The 12,421-nt window shown below is 40.0% G+C and overlaps 1 protein-coding gene across 2 annotated transcripts in view; it reads left to right on the plus strand.

Moving 5' to 3' along the window:
* The window catches only part of PLBD1 (phospholipase B domain containing 1), a 38,839-nt gene that overhangs the window by 16,787 nt on the left and 9,631 nt on the right, over window positions 1-12,421 (plus strand). For both annotated transcript variants that reach the window (XM_082280210.1, XM_082280211.1), the window contains exons 5-6: window positions 5,890-6,054; window positions 7,226-7,370. In XM_082280210.1, coding sequence (XP_082136336.1) covers window positions 5,890-6,054; window positions 7,226-7,370 — 310 coding nt within the window. The remainder of the gene's footprint in view (window positions 1-5,889; window positions 6,055-7,225; window positions 7,371-12,421) is intronic.

A 12,421-nucleotide genomic window follows, 5' to 3' on the forward strand; every position in this document is an offset into this window, starting at 1 on the left:
TGCAATTAGAATTGTATTCCAGATCGCCAGCTTTTATAATAGCAGAACTCCTTTAACTCCAGTAGAGATACGGCAATTATAATGCTGTCCAAAGGCCTAATACCTAATAGGCTTTTCAGTGTGAGAGGAAGGACTTGAATAATTGTAGTTGACTGTTTTACCTGGGTTAACCATACCAAGAATTTTGAGAAGTTGGAAGTCCTGAATTATAAACAATTGCATTTTAGTAAAGTGAACATCTTTCTTGTATAGAAGTCACTTTGGGGCTCTCATGAATGGGGAGCCAGCTCAAACTGGAAAAAAAGAAAAGTGTTCATAATAGTAATCCATCTTGAGGGACTTGAGTTTGTAGGGGAAAACACTAGAAACCTTGACTTTCTAGGAAAAGAGCACACTAATTGCCTTTCATAACTCCTGTATCTGAAGAGCCCTGTCAAGCTCACCAGGTTGTTGGTTTTTTTTGCTGCTTCAGAATCTTTTAGATTCATGTGGGGGGAAGGGAAAAGTGCTGGTTTGTGTCGGAGTTATTTTCTTTGTAATAGGCATGTCCTGCCCGCGCGGTGTGTTCCCTGATGCTTGCTTATTTAACTGTGCATTTGATACTAAGAAGCACTGACCTCTGAAGTGTCTGAATAATTTTTATCCTGTTTTTAGAGATCTCCCCGGCATGTCTGTAAAAAAAATGGTGCATTTAGTGAAAGTTTAGATGTGTGGTTCAGGCAGAAATATTTGTGTCCTCCATTCTTGAATTATATGCAGGAATTTTTTTTTTTTCTCAAATGTGCTTGCAGCAGTTGGTGGGATTAATTTTGGCTGTTTTCCATGCCAGTCACAATTTTAGCTTTGGACATTATTACCTATGTTGAGATGCATATACTTTTATTCAAAGCAGAAATGTTCACCTTGTGTGTGTTTCTTACTTGCAGTGGTGCTGCTGTTTCCTCTCTTTGCCACAGCCAGTAAGTTAGCATCAGTCCATACCTTTGAGTACGTTTGGGACAGCTGCTCTTGCAGCTAGGTCCTTGGTTTTCCTTGGCATCAAAATGATACCTGACAGTTCTGTAAAAGTACACGAAGTTCATTTTGTTGGATACCATGATACTTCTTAAGTACTTTTGGGAGATTAGGCTACAACTGTGTACACATACTTACTGCTGTTAGGATCTCCTTCAGGAAGCAGAGCTGGAAGACTATCGCTCTGAGCTTACATGGGTAATAAAAACAGGTGCAGATGCAAAGTCCCAGGCTTTGACACGTGCATTTATCTGAGAATCAGCCCAGCTTCTGTAAACTATTAGCACTTAAAAGCCCCAACTAAACTCACAAACCAACCAAACAAGCAAAACCACCACCAGTATCTTCCTTATTCCTTGGGATTAGAGAAATCCACCATCCAAAGATAGGTAAATAAATCCACCTAATTGATGATTTTTTTCTTATTTTTAAGTATTGTACTTTGGTTCAATTAACCCAATTGTTCTGATATTTTTTTGGACAACAACTCCAGCAACAAGTATTTACTTTTCTGTTACTCAGTTCTCACCTTAAAATAAAACAATCAAAGACATTTCTTACTGAAAGTCTCTGTAACAAATTCTGCATGTTTTTAAAAACAAATCTCATTCCTATTGCACGTTTTCCTTAGTGCTTTGAAAGTCTCTTCTTACCTCTTTCCTTTAGTAGATACTGTTTTTTTTAATTGAAAAAGAAATCCTTTCCATGTGTTTATTGTCTTTGGATTATCATCATCGGGAGCAAGTTGATCTTTTGATCTCTAGTAGTTCAGTAGTTTGAATTCATGATGGTAATGAACATCAGAAATACTGAAAATACCTGCTGTGTGAATTTGCTGTTTTTCTTTTCCTTTTTTTACCCACACCCAAACAAAACAAAAGAAACCCCCCAAAACCCAAACAAAATCAAGCCAAGACCCAACATGTGACAGTCTTTGTTTTGTTGCGTGATGTTCTGATGTTCTATGTGCTGTTGGGAAAGCTGTGTGACTTCTGAATTCAACTGATTATTCTCTATATGTAGAGGGCAATTGTTCCCACTGTCTTAAGCTTAAAATAAGAATAAATGCTGTAGAAGAAAGGCTAGGAAGCTTTTCCCCTTCCAAAATACCAGAGATGTGAGAAAGAGAAGGGGAGGAGGAGATGGGTTTTGAAGTTCTTATGTTCCCCTGCAGCACGAATGATCATACATGGACAAAATGCTCTCTTGAACACTGAGAAGTTGTTTGGTTGGCAAGAAAAGGCTAAAAGAGATAAAGGGGATGAAGAAAAGGAGCTATGTTTACAGAGTCTGTGGATTGTAACACTGAGCACTGGGCAAAGTTGTATAGAACTGTTTCCTTTTCAGGAGAATGGAAACAAGCTGTTTCATGGCTTATCTGCTTTTAATTTTACACATTTCATGTTTCAAGTTTACTCATCAGCACTACACATAACCTTTTCAAACTTGCAAGTGGTTGGAGTTTTACGTTTGGTGGATTAGTTGATGTGCACTTTGAGGAAGCCACGTGACAGGTCTGACTTTCTGTTGTCTGCTGCTATGGATGGTAGTTTGAAACCAGATCCAGATACTGCTTAAGTGAGAGTTGGATTATGTGCACACAAGTCACTCTGAAGTGTTCTGGTTTTCTGCTCTCCCCTAAACTTCAGATCTGCTTCACTTGAATATTGTAGAACCGTTGTGTCTGCCACAAGTAACTGAGCCTTGTTGCAGAAAGAAAATTTGGACTTTGAATGGTTTGATATCAGTACTAGTATTTTTTTTTTATTCTTTATGAAGCAAATGCTTTGTAGCATCTTGTTCTAAACTTTGGTGTTTTTATTGCATGGAGTCTGTCCTCCTGAGGACTATTTTGGGTGCTTCCATTAAGACCTGCATGAAGGCAATGTACATTGTAAACTTCTGTATTTTGAATTTGATATTTACAGGTATCATTAAGAATGATGTCAAAATTTGAATACATCTTCATCTTAAAGTGTAACATTGTTCCATCTGGTTTAGCAACATTTTATATCCAGTAAACAAACCCAACCCTTTTGTCAAGACAATTTCTGAGGGAGGGGCACTCAAAGAACATAAAGCCTTTTCATTTGCCTAATGCTCTACCAACGCTGTGATTAATCTAGGGCTTGTCTATGCAGGGATATTACTCTTGAATAAGGAGGTGTCAGGATTTTAAATACTAGAATGACTCCAGGATAACTCCCTATTTGTACTTCCTTATTTTGTACTGAGAGTGCTCAGGCTTGGAAAAGTTACTGGAAAACAATTGTTACAGAATAACTTGCCTATTTTAATATCCCGTGTAAAGAAGGCTTTAAGCCTGGTTCTGTCCTTTCTGCTGCCCTTTGTAAGTTTATTTCTCCCTACTTGTGATGTAACTCAAACTCAAATTGATTTTTTTCTTTTGCTGTTCAGGACAGTACCTAGAGGAGCCACACATTCTAGCAAAAGGACTTTTGCTGTGGCTTTACCACCTCTCTGCTTGTCAGTTTAGTTTATTCATTCTTCTTCAGGATGTAAACCATGTATATAAGGAGTTTTCCTGGCATTGCTGTGTGAGATGGGAGAAGGCGATTACAAAAAACTGTAATATACCCTATATCATGCACTTGTTATGATGCAGTTTTTTGGGTCTAATTCTTGCTAGTGGACACTGATTTACTCCTCACAGAGAAGATTTCTCTATATATCCTGGACATCAGCTGTAGTTTTTCCAAAAATAGGGTTCTCAGCCTTGTTGTGGCAGATGCCTCAGACCACTCCTGAAATTCCGAGATTTGTCTTGCAGTGCAGATTCCTGTGTCTTCTGTTTGAATACATTGTTTTATTGCGGCTCCAGAGAAGCACTGTGCTTATGTGATGTCACATCAGACAGTTTTAAACACAAAACCAGGTTTATTAAAAGAGAATAATGAATTTTTGGAAGTAAACTGGAGTGAAATTTGCTTGGCCCTCAAAAAGGGAATGAAAACAGAAGCCTAGGGGGTGCTTAACAACCTAGTCCGTCTTTTGCATCTCTGATACTTTGGCTGGCTTTGGCAGCTGGCAGCCTAATCTCACCCAGTGCCTTAGGAATTTGCATAACCTGTGCTTTGTTTGAGTGGGTCTTTCCTCCTGCTCACTGAGCACCTTTCCGTGCCCAATGAAAGCTTCATTGCTTGGCACTTTTGTTCTAATTTGAATGGACTTCCTAATAGTTACAGAAGTTTTGACTTGGAGTGACTGTAAGAAAGCATAGAAATGTGAAACTTAAAAAATACACAGGCAATTCTGGCTGATGCTGTAGCAGTATCAATGTAGCTGCCTGAAGATCCTACAGTGAAGGCAGATTTTACAAAGGAGAATATGGAGTGGTAGCAAATGGATGTTAAGTACAATTAAAATGTCTTGGGGCTAGCTTAGCAATCTGATATGTACCCAGTTTGCTCCCTTCTTGGTGGTACTGTACAGGGATGCCCATGTGAATCAGACATTGGAAAATGGCTTTTTCTTATTTTGTGGTGGGTTTTCAGTGCAGCTGGATGGGGAAAAATGGTGCTTAAACAGTGCCAAGTCTCTCTATATGGTTTCCAATGAAATAGAAGTTGTGACTGGTTTGTAACTGATTCGTACCTCTAAGTTGCTTAAAACTATCCAGAGACATGTCTCTTGATGTTGCTTCCTGTTTGGATCCTACAGCAAAAACATGATGAACTAAAGCAATGTGACATACATGAAAGTTTGTTTTGGATTTCTTCCTCAGACTATAGCCCCTGTTGGGGCCTTCTGCCACAAATGGGTTTAGTTGTCAGAATGGCTTATTTCTCTTGCTTGTCTCTGTAAGCATTGTGGGAAGGTTTAATTCCTTCCCATGGGATACATGGACTGGTGTTTACATTATTTCTAGTTTTCCTGTTGGTTATTCTCTCTGCCAAAACAGCAGATGGATAACACAGAATTCAGCCTTCTGAACAAAAAGTAAATGGATTTGATGCTGTTTAATTTTTCCTTGTCCCCCTTCATTGGGGTTGTAGAGAGGTCAGCTATATGGTTTAGTAACAGTGATTTATATTGCAAGCAATGTGTTTCTTTGCCATATGGTTCTGTGGCATTATAAAATTACTATTCGCAGCCCTAAAGTGATGTGTGTTCTGACTCCTTTTCTTTAAGCCTTGCCTTAAGTAAAGGCATGGTGAAATCAAGAACAGGAAAGATTTAGAAAACGGTATTTGAAGGTTGAGGTTAAACCACTATTAAGCTCTTATTTTGATGAGGCTAAGTAAGACGAGGTTCTAAAGAGTGTGTTGCAGAACCAGCTGAGTGTAGTTAACCCTGTTAACCCTGGATAGCTCCAGCCATATGGAGTTTTCAAAAGCACATAGCAGAGTGCCTTTTGACTGACTTTCCTTTTTCAGCTAGGTTGACTGGTATTGTTAACATTGTTTCCCTCATTTGTTTCTTCCTCCTCAGTCCTGAGGATGTCTTAAATTGCAGTGTTTATAAAAATCCAAGAGCTCCCAAGAGCATTAGTGGAAGACTCTTCAAAGACATCTAGATAAACAAAAAAAATTAAATCTTAGCTCAGTGTACCAGTAACAGCAGACTGATGGGTATGCTGCTTGCAAACACACACTAAGGTTTCATAAGCTACAGTTATGTCTTCCTTTTTGCCTCAGAAATCATAGCATTGATAATGCCACCACAAGGACCAGACCCTGAAATTTCCTCAGTGCCTGGGGCCATACTGAGTGTGAGCATCTGGGCCTTGTCAGTAGGCATTTCATAGACCATACAAGAGCTTCCTTTGGGAGCAAAAGAAAAATTCTAACCACTGAAGTTGTCTTGATGCTTTTCTGTCTCAAAGCATTTTTTCTCTTCTTCTTCTTTCCTCAGCCACTGAGCAACTTTGATGTCCAGTTTCTGAATGCAGTTGGAGACCTGTTGGACCTTATTCCTGCATTATTTGATTATTCTGCACGGGGTGGACAATGCAATGTGGAGCCAGGAGGCCATGGGAGATATCAGTGGGACATGGGACACTGCTCTGCACTGATCAAGGTGAGCACCAGAACTTAATCTCCAGTGACTCTGTTGATTTGCAGTGCCATGAGTGTACGTTTCTGGAGTCTTCCCTGTTCGTGTTGCATGTGCATAAAGAGACTTCTGTCAATGATCAAGTTGCATTTATGCAGTTGACATTTGTGCCTCCGTAGGATTTTGAATCCAGTTTTTCTCACTTGTGTTCAAGGGGAGGGAAAAGACCAAACCAAAACCACAGAGATGGATGGTGAAAAGCTGCTAGAATTACTAGGGAATGAGGAACTACCATGGAGAGGAGACTGGAAGAGAGTAACTCATTTCACCTAGAGAAGTGAAGTCTGAAAAGGGGTATTGTGAATGAATACAAATACATTGGGCAAACAGGGAGAAAAGGAAAGGGATTACTTAAACTAAAGGACGGTGCTAACATAAAAACAAATGGGTGCAAGTGGGTAATGTTTTCTGTTAATAGTCAGTGATACCCTTGAATGTCTTTCCAATGGGATGATGACAGAAAAATCTCCCACATTTTTAAGATAAGTGACTGATGCATCATGGTGGCAATTACATTTTTCAGTTAAAATTATTAAGGATTTAAGTGGCATCTGGAGACTCCATGTATTGCAGAGCAACAATATTCATCTTAAATTGAGAAACATTAATTGAAGCATTTGCCTACAGCAAGAGGTTTCTGAGCTTACAACAGATCATAGAACCAGGGAAATATTTTGAAGAGATGTACTATCAATATATATATTTACCTTTTCAAACTGAATTTACTTGCATTTGTAAGTGCTTCTGTACTTCACCTCAAAGTGAACTAGGGGAATTATCACAGAAACAGCATGTTTTAAATTAATGTTGGATATGTTTGCAAAGATCTGATCTGAATGTGTGAATACAAATATTCAAAATGAAACTGGGGAGAAAAAACATACCATGTGATGCAGGTATCCCAAATAACCCCAAGGTGTTTTATTTTGAACATAATGCATCGGCAAGAATTGTTTCCAGAGGTTTCAGAAATTCATATAGTACACAGTTAAAAACAAAAGAATCTGCTCTTTCTTCAACAATGCAATTAATCAAACTACTTAAAACAAGTAGTTCTCCTAGTTTCTATCAAGTAGAAAAAATGCAGAATACTGTGGGGTCTGAAATTATTCATCTTTCTGCTTCTGTTTTCCAGGTTCTGCCTGGATATGAGAATATATATTTTGCCCATTCCAGCTGGTTTACTTATGCAGCCACACTGAGAATATATAAGCATTGGAACTTCAATATAGTTGATCCATACACCAGCACCAGCCGTGTCTCATTCAGTAGTTACCCAGGTAAAGTCAAAAAAACCAAAACAATGTAGATATTCAATTTGGCATGGACCACCTTACTGTCTTGTGGCTGTCTTGGCTGTGAAAAGGATGGTAACTCAACAAGCACTGGCTTCAATATACCTTGAAACTTTCAGCCACCAAGAGGACAAAATGCCACCTTGAATTTTCTGTCTTGAACATCATATTGTTGTTGTTGTCTTTTGTTGTTGATTAATCACCTTCAGTGCTCTGAATAGCACTGATTAAATATTTTACCTCTGGCACAAACATGCTGCTTGGAATTCTGCTTATGTAGTCTGCAGTCATCTCAAGTGTTGGACTCCTCACCTTGCCTGTAGCATTTGCATGTTTGGTAATGACAATTTTGAGCACTTCTGTTCACCAATGTGACATGACTCGTGGTGTAATGGGATTATTACTGAGTATCAAACACTTGCTGTTCAAAAGTGTATTGGCTTCTTTGATGTTGGGTTCAGAAGCCTTTAGTTGTTTTGTTGTTCCATCTTCCTCTTCCAGCTTCTCTATAAGCTGTTGTAAAAATATTTTTTAATGCTTATTTGGTGTGTCAGTAATATAGCCAGCCAAAATATTTAGAGTCTCTTTTGGGAACATTAGGCCAAATGTTAGAAACTGCCAGAAAGTAATGTTTCGGTGGCAAAATATGTACTATTGCTACAGAAGAGCACCAAGAAACAGGAAGGTGAAAAACCAAATCTATGACTCCCTCTTAGAGTTGACATGGCATAAATTTTTAGAGGTGAAATTTCAAGTTCAAAAATACCTAAACACGTAAGAATCTCCATAAAACATTTTAAGTGAAGTAAGTACTGTAGGAGACTATCTCATTCTCGTGAAGTTTTGTTGGTTGATGATTTCAAAACATGCTTTATTGAGTTACGGTGCCTTACTGCAGGGGTCTTTCATGGCAGGGACTCCTGAGACTGTGACTGGGAAAATGTTTTGAAAAGCAGTTGCATTCATTTCACATTGAAAACAAGCCTTTTTCTTTGGGGTTCTGATCCTCCTCAGTGATCCTCCTCAGGAATGCAACATTTTCTGACAACTGAGATTTTTAATTTGAGGGAGGGGTAGAGGTAGTCTGAATGTTTGTTAGGTGTACAGCCTTTCAAGAGCTTGGGTTATCTGTGATTGCCTTGGAGGAATTTCACTCACTTGTTGCAAGAAATCTTGCCAAGCCTCTGTAATTTGGTAAGAAAGCAAGGGTTTCTGATCTCTGTTCATCACGTGAATGTTCACAAGGTTATTCTGGCTCTCATGTCTCTCAGCTGAAATACTGATGATGGCACTACCCTTCACAAGAGTGTGGCTCTGTTTAGCAACTGTTGTGTGCTGCATTGTGCTGCAGATTCAAAATTGGGGATCAAGATCAACCACACAGAGTATTTATTATTTTATTTTTAGTGGGTGTCTGTGGTGATGTCTTTCGGTTGTTCCTTTTGTGGATTCTTTGTATAAGGAAATACAAATATTCAGACTGATAAAGCATACTGTGTGGCAGGATACCTGAAAATCAGCTACTGCTTTGCTGAAATGGTTATGGTCTGTTCATTAGTGAACAAGATCCCAGTGTGCTTTCCTGAGAGTGTTGAGGTCTGCAGAGATGGCTTATTTTTTAAAGCCTCCTATTGCCGTGTGGACTCTGACATGGTGATGTGGGAAGGTGTACCAACAAAACTGAGTGAGAACTGTTGCAAAGCATAGTTTCCATGACTACAGTGAAGTTTGAGAGGCTTGTGGTATGCAAAGTGTCTCACTGGCTGCCTGATTACAGGGTGCTATCACAAGCACTAGACAAGCATAGTCCATTGACTGCAGCAAATTGCATTAGCTGTGAGTGTAGTTCAGACTTGCAGTTTTCCATGGGATGAGTAAGCACTGGCTTAGTAATGTGCTAGGGACATCACGTAGGAAGGCGGCAACTGCCAAATTCCTCTGCTCCATGTTATGATGAGAGAGGATATTTTCAGAGCATCTGACTCTGGAATCTGCAGGTCCTGGCCATGGTTCAACTCAACAATTTTAATGTCTCCCTAATGTCTCCCTGCATAAATATTCCCGCTCTTATTCTCTGTCCTGATGAACACTAAGAACCAGTAAGAAAGGGCAACCTAGTGATCTCTCCTGAATAGTAACACGATCCTATGAACATAGAAGTATTAACTTCTGGAGGAAACAGAGTGCATTAAAAGACAGGTGCCCTTCCAGGCCTTCAGTGGCACTTAACTGAGTTATTCAAAGATTCTTGTCATCCAACAAGATTGGATATAAAGTAAAACTATGCTGCTGTCCAAAAGCTGTGTCGGAAAACTTTAAGGAGTCCTTTGTCTTCTGAGAAGGAATGTGCCAAATCCATGATTTCTCCTGGGGTCACAGAGTAAAATTATCCATATTATTTATTTATTTATTGAATTTCAATAAAACTAGACTGCAAAAATTTGTATTGACTCAGTTTAGAGGTTCTGAGGCTATTGACTAGCCGTGATTTGTGTTGGGGTGTGCACTGTGGTACAGCTGGAGGGCCTTGTACTTCCTTGCTCGTGTTGCGACTGAGCAGGTAGGAGGACAGGCAGGAATTACAGAGTCCCTCCCAGCTTCCCCAGCAGTTATCTGTTTTGCCACCATGTTCAAATGTCCATTGTTAACAGCATATCTTCTCTTTGCTGCTTTCTCTCCTTTGGAGTAGCAGTAGTTCTGCAGAGGCACAGTCAAATGGGAATTAACCGGAGTTGTAATCTCTGTTTTTGCAGCATTTCTTCACTTGCTGCTCATTTCTGCACTAAATCACCTTAATCCTCACTTGAACTCTGCTCATAGTCTCTGTCTGCAGAGGTGCATGTAGGACAGTTCTGTGAACTTTGGAAAGGAGGAATGTCTCTGAACGGAAAGCTTGAGTTTCATTGTCTTTTTCAAGCTCTGGACATAAGTACTTCCTGTGGCTGGTGAGTCAATGCACAGCAGAGAGAAATTGTACAGAGAATGTTAGTGTTCCTCACAAATGTTGAGTGAAGCTGTGCTCATTTGGGGGACTAAGAAAGTGATGATAGAGACAAGGTAGGTGCTATGTTTTATACCACGTATCTAGTGATGGATCAGACAGAAACCTGCACCTCTCCTCCCTCTGTGTCCCTTTCCCCCTGCCTCCAGTCACTTCTTTACACTGCCCATTGAGGCATTCAAAGAAATGAGCCAAACTAACGGGTAAAATTTGCCATTTTCTTTGGATAGCAGGGAGGTTGCAGCTTCCAGGATGTCCATCTATTTGGATGGAGCTCTTTTGAACTCCATTTAAGAACAGGAATGTGCCATTGTGACCAAGCACTCTGGTTTGGATACTGAACTGTCTTCTCTGTGCTGACCCACGGTCTTTTAAAGTCTGTTAATTTGATTTTAGCAGTTTAAACAAAATAGCTGAAGAAGATGAGTTGAAGAATTTTACTTCTACCTTTCCTCCTCTGGTCTGCTATTGGGATCTTTCTTGGTTGAGCTAGGCTGTAATATGGGAGTAAGGTGGCACAGGTTGTCTTGATGGATGACTATACATGTGCTGCTAAGGCAGGAGAGAGAGGTAGTTTGTGTCCCTTGCTTTGAAATAATCTGGTGTTAGTGCAGTGTTCTCCTTCCCCACAGCTTGAGGAAGAGCTGGGAGGAGCAAACCATGGAAGGGGTGGTAGCCCTTGTTCTCAGGGATCCATCTTGCTCATGAGGTATTGCCAGACCATTTCCTGCTTCTCTGCTTCCTCCAACATCTGTTTAAAACTTGGAGGGAAGCAAAGGAAAGTGTCTGGTGAACTTTGGACATGAGATCAGAACTACAGTGTGGGATGTGCTATTTCTTAGTGCCTAGGAGAGATGTGCAAGTGGAAGGAAGGCAGCTGATGGGTCTTGACATGAGAAGCAGCTACTGGTTCTCCACTTATCCAGAGAATACCTCTACTTTCCCATGTTCAAGTGTGTTTATACACCAGAGCATTGGGCATCTCAGCCAGGAGCTACTCCCATCCCTGAACGGTGTGCTAGACCTCATAGCTTTGACTTCAGCCTGTAAAGCTGACCCTTTCTGCACTTGAATGAGCACAATGACCTTTTAAAGCACCAAAAAAGCTGATGCTGTCTGGTTCAGAAGTCAGCAGTCTACCTCTTTTGGAACAATAGCAGCAGGGAACCTGCTGCCACCCACATGTTCTTTGATGTGCTTTCTGGAGAACACTGCGGCTCAGATTGCAAAAATGCTTTGCTTTGCTTGGCTGATTAATGTCATGATGAGTGAAACTCCAGACTCTGGAAACTTCAGTTTTCCAGTGGCATTTGGAAACTGAATCTAAATGGCTCAGATCCAGAAGATGCTATCAGAAGTACTTTTGCTTGTTTCTATGTAGGAGTTGTCAGGTTCATTGGAGGAAGGGGTTAAAAAAAAAAATTAACTGAGTGTTCTGACAAAAATGGAGTGTGGGTTTACAGAGATGGTTTTACAGGAAAAAAAAATAGAAGAAATGTACAGTGAGATAATACCTTCAAGCACAACAGATTCTCATACGCACTTAGAAGAATGGCAAAAGAGGACATCAAAGGTCTGCTGATATCTCTAGACTTCTCTTCCCGGGTTTTATTTTTGTGGATGTCTTTACTGTGGGTGACCTGTTGCTTGTGTTTTAGCTTCCCTTTGTTTCAGAGTTGCCTGTGCCTTAAGTCAAAATGGTAAATGCCATCTTGGAATAATTGGGCTAGTAATGGTGTATCATGGAGGGCATGTTGTGTTATAAAACATTGCAGGATAAAACTTGGTAAATACTAAGGCCCAGAAGGAAATCCCCTTCTTTTCAGCTTAGCTGAGCTTTGCCGTTTATTTGAATTGTGGAGTTCAGCCTTCAGTTAATTCAGCATCATTCCTTGTGTTAGCACTTGCTTTGAGTCAAGTTTTTCTGTTTTATGTCAGCTATTAATTGAAATCGAAGAAAGAAACTACTTTGTTTGTTTTGAAGTGGGACACTTGGCATCGTCACCCACAGGAATTGATGCTCAATTCATATCAC

Source organism: Coloeus monedula (genome assembly GCF_965178545.1).
Source record: "Coloeus monedula genome assembly, chromosome: 4".
NCBI lineage: Eukaryota > Metazoa > Chordata > Aves > Passeriformes > Corvidae > Coloeus > Coloeus monedula.